The sequence below is a fragment of the Barbus barbus genome, assembly GCF_936440315.1.
Source record: "Barbus barbus genome assembly, chromosome: 5".
NCBI classification, from domain to species: Eukaryota; Metazoa; Chordata; class Actinopteri; order Cypriniformes; family Cyprinidae; genus Barbus; species Barbus barbus.
In genome coordinates, this window is record NC_136733.1 from 17,202,227 (window position 1) to 17,215,779 (window position 13,553).

Here is a 13,553-nt window from a genome sequence, read left to right on the forward strand (position 1 = left end):
CATAGGCTACTTTAATAAAAAGTGTATTAATACTAAAACATTGTTTTGAATATTCTTACAGTCTTGTGGCATGTCTATGGCCACTGGGTGGTACTACAAACAGTACGTTTGTATACGTTTTATTTTTGTATAATTAAAATTGTTGTGTAAGTGAACATTACATACGTGTATATTAGTATGTGTAGCTTTTTTTTTTCTGTTTGTTTCGTGCCAGATTTTAGGGTTACGATAATAACACTTTGTGGATAATAATAATAATGTAGTCCTGACAATTGTTTTTATTTTTAAATGTTATTCTTATGGGATCTTTATATCTTTAGATTCTTATGGGAATCTAAAAGATTGGTTCAACAGCAACATCTAAGCATTAACTTGTACTGTAGATAGTCTACTACCAAAATCAATCAATTTTTTCACATTAATAGTTCATGATATCAGTTTGTCCTGCCTCACAGGCTTAAATGGATTACATCAGAGTAAGAGCAATTGCATCTTGTCTCTGATATGCATCCTCCATGTTTTTGTTTTGGGGATTGTAACACAAACTCTTTAGGTAGGCTACTCTTAGTTTTGTGCCATAGTCTAACAGAGATATGCCAGCACCTGCAGCCTGCTCTTGCAAACATCTTATATATAAAAAAAAAAAGCCCAGATGAGAGATACCTATCCATACTTCAGAGACCTCCTATCTGAGATGGCCTTTATTTTTGTTTTTGGACCAGGCATGTTTTCGTTGTGTAGTGCTGGAGTGAGGCTTTCGACTGATGGAAGCGGTTGATTTGATGGTGGTAGATTAGAGGATCAGTACATGCTGTTTGGCTAAATTGATCCCACTGAGTAAGCACTTAGAAAAAATTGATTGATTTCACACCTTATATTTCTGTCTACACTGTTTGAATGTTTTTTTTTTTCTGTTATTCTGGGCTTGGCATTTAATGTAAAGTTAATAGTTAATCCAAAAAATTATATTTTGTCATCGTTGACTCATTTGTGCCAAACACATATTTTCTTTCTTGTGGAGAAAACCAAAAAAAAATTAAGTAGAATGACCAAGCTGTTTTTTTTGAGAAAGTGGATGAGACCGTCAACATTCACTCAAACTTTGGTCACACTTTATTTAAAGGTCCAATTCTCATGATTAACTACAATTTTTGCCTCAATAAACTCCTAATTTGCTGCTTGGTAAGGTGGTTGGTAAGTTTAGGTATGGGATTAAAGGATCTTAAATACGGTCATGCAGAATAAGAATAAGTACTAATAGCCAGTATGCTAGTAATATGCATGCTAGTAAATAGTGGGAATTAGTGAAAGAATAAAGTGTTACAAAAATGACTATACGTATACAAATATAGATTTTATTTGTTTATTTGTAATTTATTTATTTATTTGCAGGCAGCTCTATCATTATTAAAATGATCTAAATCCTCATTGATTTTCACTATAACAGCGTTCTTTGTACCATATTTTTTGTTATCCACAATAATGTAATGTATTAAAATATTGTATATTTAATATAGATGCATAGTTATTTTTGTTTTTTTATAACAGTTTTTATAACAGTTTTTTGCTTTCAGTGTTTGTTTAGACTACCCCAAATCAAAATGAAGAGTCCTTTTTAAGAAGAAAAACTAAATCAATAGGAATGCTTTAAAGATTATTAATGATATGAGAAATGTATTTTGTTGTGATTGTTAAATTACTATAACAGCCTAATAGTTCCATAAATAAAAGCCTAATAGTACATAGTACAAAAAAGTTACACTTTTTTTTTTACTTTCCGATATTTTAGTTATTATAATATATTATATTATGGTTAGCCATGTGATGTTTTTGTTCAGTGTATAGTGGAATTTAGATTTAAAATCTGTGGTTTTACTTTGATCTATTAATCCAGTTGTGGCTAGATTAACTCATTTTATGAGAACAGAATTCAATTTGGATTACATTAGTAAAAGTCAATCAAGCCCCAGAAAGAGTTCTCTTATAAGTGCAGCAGTCTCTGTAAGTGTTGTGTGTTGTGTGTGTTGCAGACGAGTGCGGTGCTGTGTTCAGGTGGATGTGCTCTGCTGGCAGTCAGCTCCCTGCTGGCCATCATCACCATCTTCCTGCCCAGTGGAGCCTGTGAGAGGAGGATCTGCACATTGGCAGGATACATGCAGATGGCTGCAGGTTAGTGTCCGGCTTACTATCTGACCTCTGATCAGCTCTTAAACACCAGCCCTGAGTAGCATTATGTAACTGATCCTAGTCAGTAATACCCTAATCTGAGGTTTAGACGGGACCCCCACAAACCATTTTAGGCATTTTGCACACAGAAATGGCAAGAACTTTCCAAAATCTATACAAGACTAGTATCTCTTTCTCACACTTCACTTTGAAGACTTTTCTCTTGGATCTTGTGATTTTGAGTACACGCAGCAGCAGAGATCTTCAGAAGGAGGCAGAGACCTCCTTCTCTCACCTCCTCCTCTGATATAATGTGATACATGCTGGAGCTCTGCTAACTGCTTTGGGCGTCCCATCTGAATTCTGTTGTGTTGTCAAACATCACATTTGAAGTGTATTGTTCATTTTTGGCAGAGCAGGGGAGGAATGATTCAATTTGATATGATGTGGAATAAAGCACTTGAGGCCGAATTTAGGTAACGCTTCATATTAAAAATGCAAAGTCTCATGTTACACCTTCATTAAATTACATGAAAGAATTTATTCAAACACCATTTGCAATCCAGGTATAATATTTAGTGTGAGCAGATCCCTTCTGGGGGAAAATAACAGGTTAAACTGGTTTTTGGAATATGGTCGTTGGTTCAATGTGGTCTAAAAAAATATATATATATATATATATAAAAATTTTTTTTATAAAAAAATAAAAATTGTTGCTTGTTTAATTTACTTAATGAGCTGTAGCAACACAATTGCTACTGTATGCATTTTGTATTCACTTAATTTTATTTGATTAGTCAACTTAAATATGTAAAACTGAAGTGTACTTAATCCATGTTGTTGGGACTACATTACTCATTTTTGTTTTTTGGGCAGTGGTTTGTTAGTTCCCAGCATGCTTTGCGTAGGGCTGAATCAGGAGAGTAAATGTTGAAATAAAAGGAAAAGTTCACCCAAAAAGGAAGTTTTCAATAATTTTCACCCGTAAGGCCATTTAAGATGAGAGTGTGTTTCTTTATTGGAACATATTTGGAGTAATGTAGCATTACATCATTTGCTCACCAATGGATCCTCTGCAGTGAATGGGTGCCGTCAGAATAAGAGCACGAACATCTGATAAAACATCACAATAATCCACAATAATCTGCACGACACGAGTCCATCAATTCACTAATAATATTATGGATAGAGGGGTCATATTTTATAACTGGAAATAACAGTTTGAAGTTAAAAATGTCTAAATGTATTCATGTCAAACACCAAGCTTTTCACTTCACAAGGCGGTAATTGCCGGACTGGAGTCATGTGGATTATTGTGTTTTTACCAGCTGTTTGGACTCTCATTCTGAGCAAGTGATGTAAAACTAAAATTTTCCAAATCTGTTCAGGTGAACAAACTCATCTAAATCTCAGATGACCTAAAGGTGAGTTCATTTTCAGCAAATTTTTAATTTTGGCTTAACAATTCCTTTGTGTTATTTTATGTGTTTTTGAGGAAACGGAAAGACCTGTTAATGTTCAATATTCTGTTATATTTGACATTTAAAAGAGTTCTGTGGTTGCAACTGTGCTGAAGACTAGCTTAAAGGGATAGTTCTGTCATTAATTACTCACCCTCATGTCGTTTCAAAACCGTAAGACCTTTGTTCATCTTCGGAACACAAATTAAGATATTTTTGATAAAATCTGAGAGCTTTCTGACCCTCCATAGACAGCAAGGGTACTACCACGGTCAAGACACAAAAGGGTAGTAAGGACCTTGTTAAAATAGTCCATGTGACAGCAGTGGTTGTGTAATATTATGAAGCTATGAGAGAACTTTTTGTGCTCAAAGAAAAACAGTAATGACTTTATTCAACGATTTATTCTCTTCAGGGTCAGTACACCACCATAGTGTCTTGATACTCTCTTGAATGGTGGCAGACTGATCCGGAAGAGAAGAAATCATTGAATAAAGTCATATTTTTGTTTGCTTTGTGCACGAAAAGTATTCTCGTAGCTTTCTTGTAGCACAAAAAGTAATATCATATGGCTTGAACATGGTAGTTGAGTTGTTAGACTGTGTAGCCAGTCAACTACGCAGACTCATTTAGGCCAACTATTGAAACCATCAGAATCTGGGATTTCTTGCAGGGCTGTCTTGTTATTCCATATTGGGGAAGTCGTGGCCTAATGGTTAGAGAGTCGGACTTGTAATCCGAATGTTGCAGGTTCGAGTCTCGGGCCGGCAGGGATTGTAGGTGGGGGGAGTGAATACAGCGCTCTCTCCACCCTCAATACCACGACTGAGGTGCCCTTGAGCAAGGCACCGAACCCCCAACTGCTCCCCGGGCGCCGCAGCATAAAATGGGTGCCCACTGCTCCGGGTGTGTGTTCACGGTGTGTGTGTTCACTGCTGTGTGTGTGCACGTTGGATGGGTTAAATGCAGAGCACGAATTCCGAGTATGGGTCACCATACTTGGCTGAATTTCACTTCACTTCACTTCACATATGGCAGGAGAATGTAATTCACAATTTCGGTTGCTATTTCCCAGACATTTCCTTCATACACACACCCTCTGCCATGATTAGACAGATATTTTCTGAACATGGAGAACTTTGAGTCTGAGCAGCCCATCCATCTGAAGAACTTTGTTGCAGAGCGCATCAATCACAAAAGCTAAATTAGAATAAATAAAGAGAGAAGTGTTTGCTCTGGACTCTGGTTGCTAGGCGACGACCATTGGCAGAATGTTGCGATGGAACGGTGAGGGCACTCAGAGATTTAGTGGCCGCAGTAAAAAGACAATTACAGCCCTTTAACACAGGTCAGTGTTCAGGGGTGGCCACATGCCTCGTGTAGCACTGGCCTTTATTCAACAGGCAAATAACTCTATAAACAACACCATCCTAGATATCTACTTGCACAAAAAGCAATTACAAGCACTCGTGCCAAATAAATATTATGTTTATATGCCAGGAACATGTATATTTGGAGCACTGATTTCCAGTATGTCCTAGATATTCTTGAGGCCTTGGAAGTTTTTATTGGTGGTGGGAATACGGTACATTTAAATGCTTGTTATAATTGAGCCTTTGGGCTCTACATCGATCATTACAGAGAAACCTTAAATAATTTTAACAGCAGAGAATAAGTGCCTCATGCTGATATATTTCCCTGATCTAATTAGAAAGTAATGATATTTCCATAAAGGTACTGTAATAATGGAGAATGTAAAAGGGCACAGACTGCATTGGTATTCTCTGAGCATCGATTGAAGCATCTTTTCAAGGGTAAGACACTAGTAATCAACTTCAGCTCCGATAGCTGCCCTCTTCCAAACAGACATCCCTGCAAACAAAACCAGCCTTTCAGCACGACTTCACACTGCAATATTTGCCGATAGCCCTTTTCAAGAAAGTTTTCTCTCTTTTTTGCTGTAGTTGGGGAGAGTTTGGAAATTAAGCCTCTAAAGTTTCTGTGTTTGCTTAAAGGCAAAAGAGACACAGCTGATTATTTTTTAATATTTTATGTGCTGATTTGCTTACTGAAAAAACATTCTCTTATCATTTGCTTTGAGAGCATGAGCAGATATTACTTTTCGCCAGTCAAACTGTAACAAACAACAGATATATAGTTAGTCTCTAACACTTGGTGTTTCCCATCCAACAGCTTGCAGGGGGTTTTGAATTCACTGTTAGTTCTTTTTAAAGGAAAGATTCTCTGTTATTTCAATCTTTAACTGTTAAAATTTATGAAAGGCAAAAAAAATAAAAATACCGGTAATTTAGAGGAACTGACAGAATCTGTTGTGAAAGATTATGTTAAATGATATCCAGGATTATATTTTTATAGGTAGGCTATTTTATCAGCCAGTCCTGGATATGTATGGGCAGACATTGGATATTTAATTGTTTTTCTCTATTTTAAGATTTAGGTAGTAATTTAGCAGGAAGTCTTCTGAGTTGATGTGTGTGTATAGTTTTGAATATGTTTTCTTTTTTTAACCAAACCATATCAGTTGTTGGGCAGAATTTCAATATCAGAACACATTCCTACAAAAATTGGTGAAATACTGCACTCCTTAAAGACGAGCTCTGTGCTGAAGACATGAAAACTCAATTCTTAAGGTCCTTGCACACCGAGTCCGAAATTTTCGTATGTGTTTTTTCATATTCGTCATCCTAAAAATTTGTCACATACATAAACCTTGCACACCGAGTCCGATGCGTATTAATTCATCTGTTGCGAAAAAAATCATAAAATAATACAAAATGGAGTATTCAAGCATTTTTTTCCTCTGCATATAGAAAACTTACTAAAAGAGATTTGGATTTGACTTGGAGTTTTCAGCCAGCTTTGTATTGTTACAGTGTTTGTGGTCTAAGTAATTGAACAATGTGTAGCCTATTATTTGATTTGTGCTACCTGCACCAAGGTATCCCTGTTTATTTGACAGCTCCAGGGCTTTAATGAAAACTACTTCCACACTTGTGTATTACTTCTCATAGATACTCTGATCCTTCCTACCTTTTTCCACCACAGGTCTTTTTCTCTGTTTTCTCTAGTCGTGTAGCATCGATTTAAAAAAAAAAAAAAAAAAAAAATCATGTTTCTGAACCAGTGTATATTAAAACCCCTTTTGTCTGTGGTGAACTACCACTTTAAGATATGACTTGAAATTGGACTTGAACTCTGTCAAAAACTTGTAATCAATTCTTCTGTGTTGATCATGTTTAGTTGTTGGTTAGCTGCTGATGTATCAGATCTGTGTTTCCTGTATCTAGATTAATTATTTTATAAAACACTGAATCACATTTACACCGATGCAATATAAACCGTCTCATAAGCATCGGAGCCTGCCGTTTTGTCTACATTACGTCCCGCACATGGGTAAGAAAAACAACTCAGTCTAGTTCGCAAACTCAGTGTAATTTTAGAGCAGCACACGTAATAAGAAATTTTACTCTCTGGTGTGTTCACTTCGTTCTCTGTATCTTCATAAACGGGTTATTTTATAGCTAAAATATGGATGTGAAGATCACAGGAGAGAGTGTTTGTTTGCTGATGTGAAATGAGGGAACTGAAGTATAATGGCCCTGTGAAAACAATGAAGGTGTTATGCAGAGGAAATGATAGCAGAGCTGCATTTAATGTGATGATGGCAACTTCACAGTTATTCACAACAAACAAGAGCCTCTTATGGCACTCAATGATTCCTCTGTGTGTGTGTGTGTGTGTGTGTGTGTGTGATTGTTAGTGTGATGATATAGACATGCCACACATGGAGTTCACAGAGGTCATTTTCTTTAAAGCACACTGGAGTGAGTAAACTGAATGTAAAAGTGAGTTGAGAGAATATTGAATCAATCAGTGACCTTTCTTTCACTTTCTTGGTGAGTCCCTGATAAATTTACACGCTTCAATGCCAGACTTGTAAAAGATCTGAGAGAATTCGCCTTGACTGAAAACTGAAAGACAAAAAAGAAACTAAGAGAAAAATGATAAATGATTTTAGATGTTTACAGGAATGTCTTGATGGAAATATTGAGTTGGGTGATCTGCTTCTTCAGGTTGTTATTTATGGCTGAGCTGTCTTCTGGATGACTGTCTGCCCTCCTGTGAGAAATGAAATAGATGGTTACATAACACAGTGTCCAGTGTGTGTGAACCTGGCCAGGAAGGTCTGTCTGTGTGTGTGTGTGTGTGTGTGTGTGTGTGTGTTGTGAGTGTGTGCTCCTGGGTCAGGTTGTGTGAACAAGACACACTACATTTTTGACCCATTTGCAGTTAAAGAGAGTGAGAAAAACCATACTGTCTTGCTAATAAATTATGATTCCTGATAGGAAAAGTATGTCTCTCTCTCTCTGTTAATATATAGTGTTGGGTTTTTCACAATCCGCCATCAAAATGATAAATTAATTATTCTAGCTGCTGTGAGAAAAGGCTATAAATGAGCCGCCACCTTCAGGATCCTCACGTGTGATAGCCTACTAGCCGGGACAACTTCTTTATGTTTACAGACGTGACGTAATGATGCAGTGCCATGCTCGAATTTCCCGTAAAAACCTACCTGTACCACTCAAATTAGAAAACATTATTATAAGCTAACCGTTGTGAATCGGGCTAAAATATGGGGATAGTTTTGAACACTGGCTGTTATGTACTTGCTCAAATATTGATTTTGGATAATTTTTAACCAAAAAAAAGTTACGGACTGCAGCTTTAACAAAATACAATGATTCCACTGCTTAAACCAACCTAATTAATTCTTCTTCTTTTTCTTTTTTTGTCACTACAATATTCCCATACTTTATTTAGCATTATTTTGTGGGTTTTAATTAATTAACTTAATAACTAAATGATTTTGACTACTATATACATGTATATTACATTTTGTCTGAATAAATTATCTATGATACTATCAGAGGACATCCTCACATCGCTGAGTACAGAAGAGTGTACAGGCGCTCTGTGATCCTGCTTCTGTCTGCAGAGTCTCCTGGGATGTATTTAGCTAGAGATGGAAGTGCATTGATGTCAGGCAAAATGTTCACATTGGGCTGGTTGCCCTGACAATCTGATGCTGGTGATACCAAAGAAAATCGTTCCATCCTTTCTCTCTTTCACAGCAGACAACTGCAGTAAAGCTGATGTGTTTGTGTCGAATTTTAAATACTTTCTTCTGTCCGAAAGAAATACTTCACTCAGAACAAAAAAACAAACAAACAAAACAAACAACTTGTGTTGTGGAACACAACATAAGGATGTTTTGAAGAATACTTGCGCTGTTTACCATACTAAACAGTAACCAGTAGCGACCAATGACATCAGTTTGGCCAAACAATGGATGACAGGAATCCTTATAAAAAGTACACTTTAGCATACTTTTAAGTAGAGCACTTATTACATAATAGTAAGGTTTGAACTGAATATAATATTTTCAGACATTTAATTGCAGTTGAATTGTATCTATTAGGGGAGAATGCTTTTTGAGAACACTTTGACTTTCTCAGTTTGTGTAAATCCACATTGGGTTCAGAGTATATTTTTTTGTCCACATTAATTTCACACTTGTCTGTAACAAATATGTGGTTTTGTTTCATAATTACAGTGTATATTTTAATTTATCTACCCCAAAACAATGGAAGTGAAATGTGACAACATGCCCCATTGTAAAATCTGAGGGGCACATTGTAACATGACCATATGACAGCTTAAAATGTTGGTTTCTCAACCCCACATTAGTGTGTGCCCTGTGTACAACTGTAGTTTATATTTACACTGAATGCAATTTGCTGAACTTTAGAGTGTTTTTGAGCCACTTAAGTAGGACATCTATATATACAATATTACAATTACTTCTATTGTCTTTGAAATTTGCTTAAAGTATACTGCCAAATATACTGACATGCATTTAAAGCTGCAGTCAGTAAGTTTCGCCTCTTTGTCGCCATCTCTGTTTGAAACATGCAATTGCAGTTATTTGTGGTAATATCTTTTTTTACGTGGGCGGTGCAATGTTTTGAGGAGTATGTGTGACTGTCAGTCACTGCACCGGTGTGGATATTCACTGTACTTCGCAATCACAGATTCTACGTCTTGGAAGTATGACCCAAATAAAAATTTTCACTGAAAAAATGTCATCTGAACAAGTAACCTGTCTGCCACTTTTGTTCTGACCAACTGAGAAAAAAAGCATTACAACACATTGTGCTACCAATAAATCTAAATAAACAACAAGCGATCGTTTAGCTCATATCACATCAAACCATACAAATGATTATTATTGTTATACTTTGTTTTCAAAAGTATAACAATACTATGTGTATTTAGTGTGTATTGGCGTTACCTGTAGACTACGGGTGAATCTCCAGTTGTCACTGATGATTGTTGTATGGACCTTTCTGGATTACAATCCACGTTTAAAATCATAAATTTAATTATTCCAGCTGCTGTGTGAAAAGGCTACACACTAAAAAATGCTGAGTTAAATACAACCCAGCGCTGAGTAAAATATGGACAAACCCAGTGATTGGGTTGTTTTCAACCAACAGTTGGGTTAAATGTTTAACCCAACCTTCTGGGCAGTAACCCAACCGCTGTATTTAACCCAGCATTTTTTTTAGAGTGTATTAATGATCTGCCACCTGCAGCATCCTCACGTGTAATATAGCCTACTAGCCAGGACTCCTTCTATATGTTTACGGACGTGACGTAATGACACAAAGAAGAACGGTGGCAAGTTTGTATTTCCCGTGAAAACCTACCAGTACCACTCAGATTAGAAAACATTATTACAAGCTTACGGGCTAAGGTAAGGAGATGGGTAAGGTAAGGCTGGTTATGTACTTGCTAAAAAAATATTTTGGATAATTTTTAACCAAAAAAAGCTGCAGCTTTAAGGTAAACTAAAATATAATTAAATGTTACTTCTATTGGAACTTTTATGTCAAGTGCACATTCATACAATTAAGCACACTTCTTCTTTTTCACTGTGTTAAAAAAAATCTAAGCTGTTGTTTTTGACCATAACCATCACAATGAACTGAGTGTCTTTGCTGTAACCAAGCATATTTACTGTAATTCTGTACTGTCAGCATGAAACAAAACACTGTTTGCAGTCTGGCACATGCCTGTTATGCTTATTAGTCTTATTAGGGGTGATTCCAGGATTCCCAGTTCTAATAATTGCCAGTTTCAGTGCAAAATCTAATCTCTTATTCTCTCGTTTGTTATCGCTCTCGTAAAATATTTCTCTCGCACAGTGCGAGTAGTTCTTCCCATTCTTTTTCCCCACTTCAGTTGGCCTTCCTCTTTTGATTAATCTCTCTGGAAATAAAGAGTAAAAAGACACTGATCTTTCTGCCTGTGCTCCGTCGCCCTTAAAAGAGTGTCGTTATGCCGAGGAGACTGTGGGCTGCAGTGTCAGCTCTCCCCAGGGCCCATGGAAATACACAGCTACATGAACATATGGCCAGTTCAGACTTTCTTCAACATCACTACAGGATTTAGGTTGGTGCTTGAGGACTGATTTGATCTTATTCAGAACAAGTTGTTTTCCTGCAAACACACCAGTTAAACCAGTAGGTACTGTATCAGTCGAACCTTCCTACAGTAAGTGTCATCCAATCAGACATTGATGACATCACAGTCAGACATTAAAGAGGCTCTGGCAGTCAGACCGATTGGCAGAAATGCAGTTTCTTTGAATATCTCAGACAAAGGTAATGAGGGCCATGGGATATTCGTAATAAGACAGGGGAGTTATTCATTGAGCTTGCTCCCACTGTGCATGGTGGAGCTCACACATAGAGGAGAAAAGTAATTGTGTACGTTTGTATGTGTGTATTTGTAAGAGACAATGTGTGTGACAAGGTCTTTATTAAATGGAAAGATCGATCCGTTAGCATTCCCATTAATCTCTAAGGCCAGTATTTGCGTGCAGGATTATTCAGGCAGTAACCTAAGCCATAAATTGGTTTCTTAAACTCTGGTAAATTTTGAGAGACATCTGACGTGTTAACGAAACACATCCAGGTAAGTATCACTCACACTCAGAATTTTGGGGTAATTTTGTAATAGAATTCTATTGTACTTCTTATTGAATACTGCACAGTATACGCTGTATACTGTCTAAAAATATACAAAATTAGAATCAAAACACAAACTATTGTATTAATTATTGTATTAAATACCATTGCAGTCTGTTATACTAGTTTATTATCAAAATGACAATTATCAAAATGACGACTCCCAAGGGCCCTGACCAGAGAGGTTGCCCAACACAGACAAACCCCCATCTATAAAACTATGTTGCATTACAAAATGACCGCAGAGCACTTTTACCACAGTGCATAATTTATAAACAAATATATTTTAATGTTTGCATCATAACCAGCTCTATATGTATTTGATTTTCTGACATGGTAAACCTGTTCGGTAGCTCACCTGATACGAGCGCTAGGGTACAGGTCCTGTAAAACACAATTGGACAAAAACATGTAGAAGCAGGAAAAAATGGCATGGTTGCTTCAGGAAATGTATTTTTATCTCACATTTGCTTTTGTTGACACTATTAGTTAGGTTTAGGCTGGGGCTAGTGTAGGGGTATGATATTTTAAAGCATTAGCCTTTTAGTGACATTCACCGTCATTTAATTTCCGAACTGCTGTGATCCTGTACGTGCATGAACCAATTTTTTATTTTTTTTGGCATATTCATGTTTTCTGTTTCGGAGATAACTGAATGTGCTTTTTAGCACCAATTACTGGGCCTTTCACTTTAAAACCGCCATAAAATGTGCAAAAAGCAACATATACTATCATTTTTGCAAAAATGTTGCCACAGGCGCATATTTTTTTATGTTTCTGGGTTGGAAAATTATCATGCTGTGCACAGTAACATACTACATACTGAAGTGTATTTGAGAGGGACAGAGAGAGAGAGAGAGAGAGTGTGTGTGTGTGTGTGTGTGTGTGATAGCTGCTTCCTCACTTCTCTCATATCTCAACTCTCTCTCTTTGAAAGTTTTGAGTTATGGTTGTCGTTGGTTTCTTGTTTGTGGTTCAGGATATTGCAGGTTTGTTTCGTAATGCGTGCAACTGGAGCCGCAGTCCAGACCATAACACACAAACACATTCAGGGGAATACGATGAGCGACTGTCCTATGGTGACACGGTTGTTAAAGCTTGTGTGAGTTAAGGCTGTTTGCATCCATTTGTTTGGCTAGCTTAGCTCATGTTTCATACTATGGATGACTAATTGGCTTGTGTGGATGTGTGCAAAGAAAAGACTGAGAGGCAGATGAGAGCGCCAGTTGAGTTATGATATGCATTCCTCTTGTTTGACTGTAATGTATTCAGTCACATCTCACTTCTGGTGCCTGGAGCTCACTGCACTGGGAGCCTAGAGACCATCCCTATCTCTTCCTGTCTATCCTTTGCTTCACCCGTTCTCTGAACATAATTCTTCTCGCCTTAAAATGATAATTTTCACAATCTGTCCAATACCATTTCCTTTGTTTCGGTGGAATTATACGTACATTTAATTTTCTCTCCTACTCAAATCATCAGTCATCTTGTGTTGTCTGTCTTTGTGTATCGTGCCTGGCTCCTTCTGCCCCTCATCCCTTGCTGTTCATTTTTGTGTCTGTATGCATGACTTCTCCTTTAGTTTGAGATGTGTCCTATTCTCCTGTCCCAAAAATCCCTTTCTTCCCTCTCACTCATCTTCAGGAAAGACAGTTTACGCTCTATAAGAAGCATCAGTGGCTTAGCCTGGCTGTGTGTGCTGTTTGTTTATTCTGTTTGTGTACATGTTTGTGGATGAGAATATGGCAGTGGTAATAGGATTGCTGATGTATGTGATGTTTAGACTTTATTGATTGTGGCCTGAATACAACTG

General features: G+C 37.0%; 1 protein-coding gene across 1 annotated transcript in view; it reads left to right on the plus strand.

The window, feature by feature from the left end:
- The window catches only part of LOC306869800 (LHFPL tetraspan subfamily member 7 protein-like), a 140,606-nt gene that overhangs the window by 45,559 nt on the left and 81,494 nt on the right, over nt 1-13,553 (plus strand). The window contains exon 2 of the mRNA XM_079416715.1: nt 2,031-2,169. Coding sequence (XP_079272841.1) covers nt 2,031-2,169 — 139 coding nt within the window. The remainder of the gene's footprint in view (nt 1-2,030; nt 2,170-13,553) is intronic.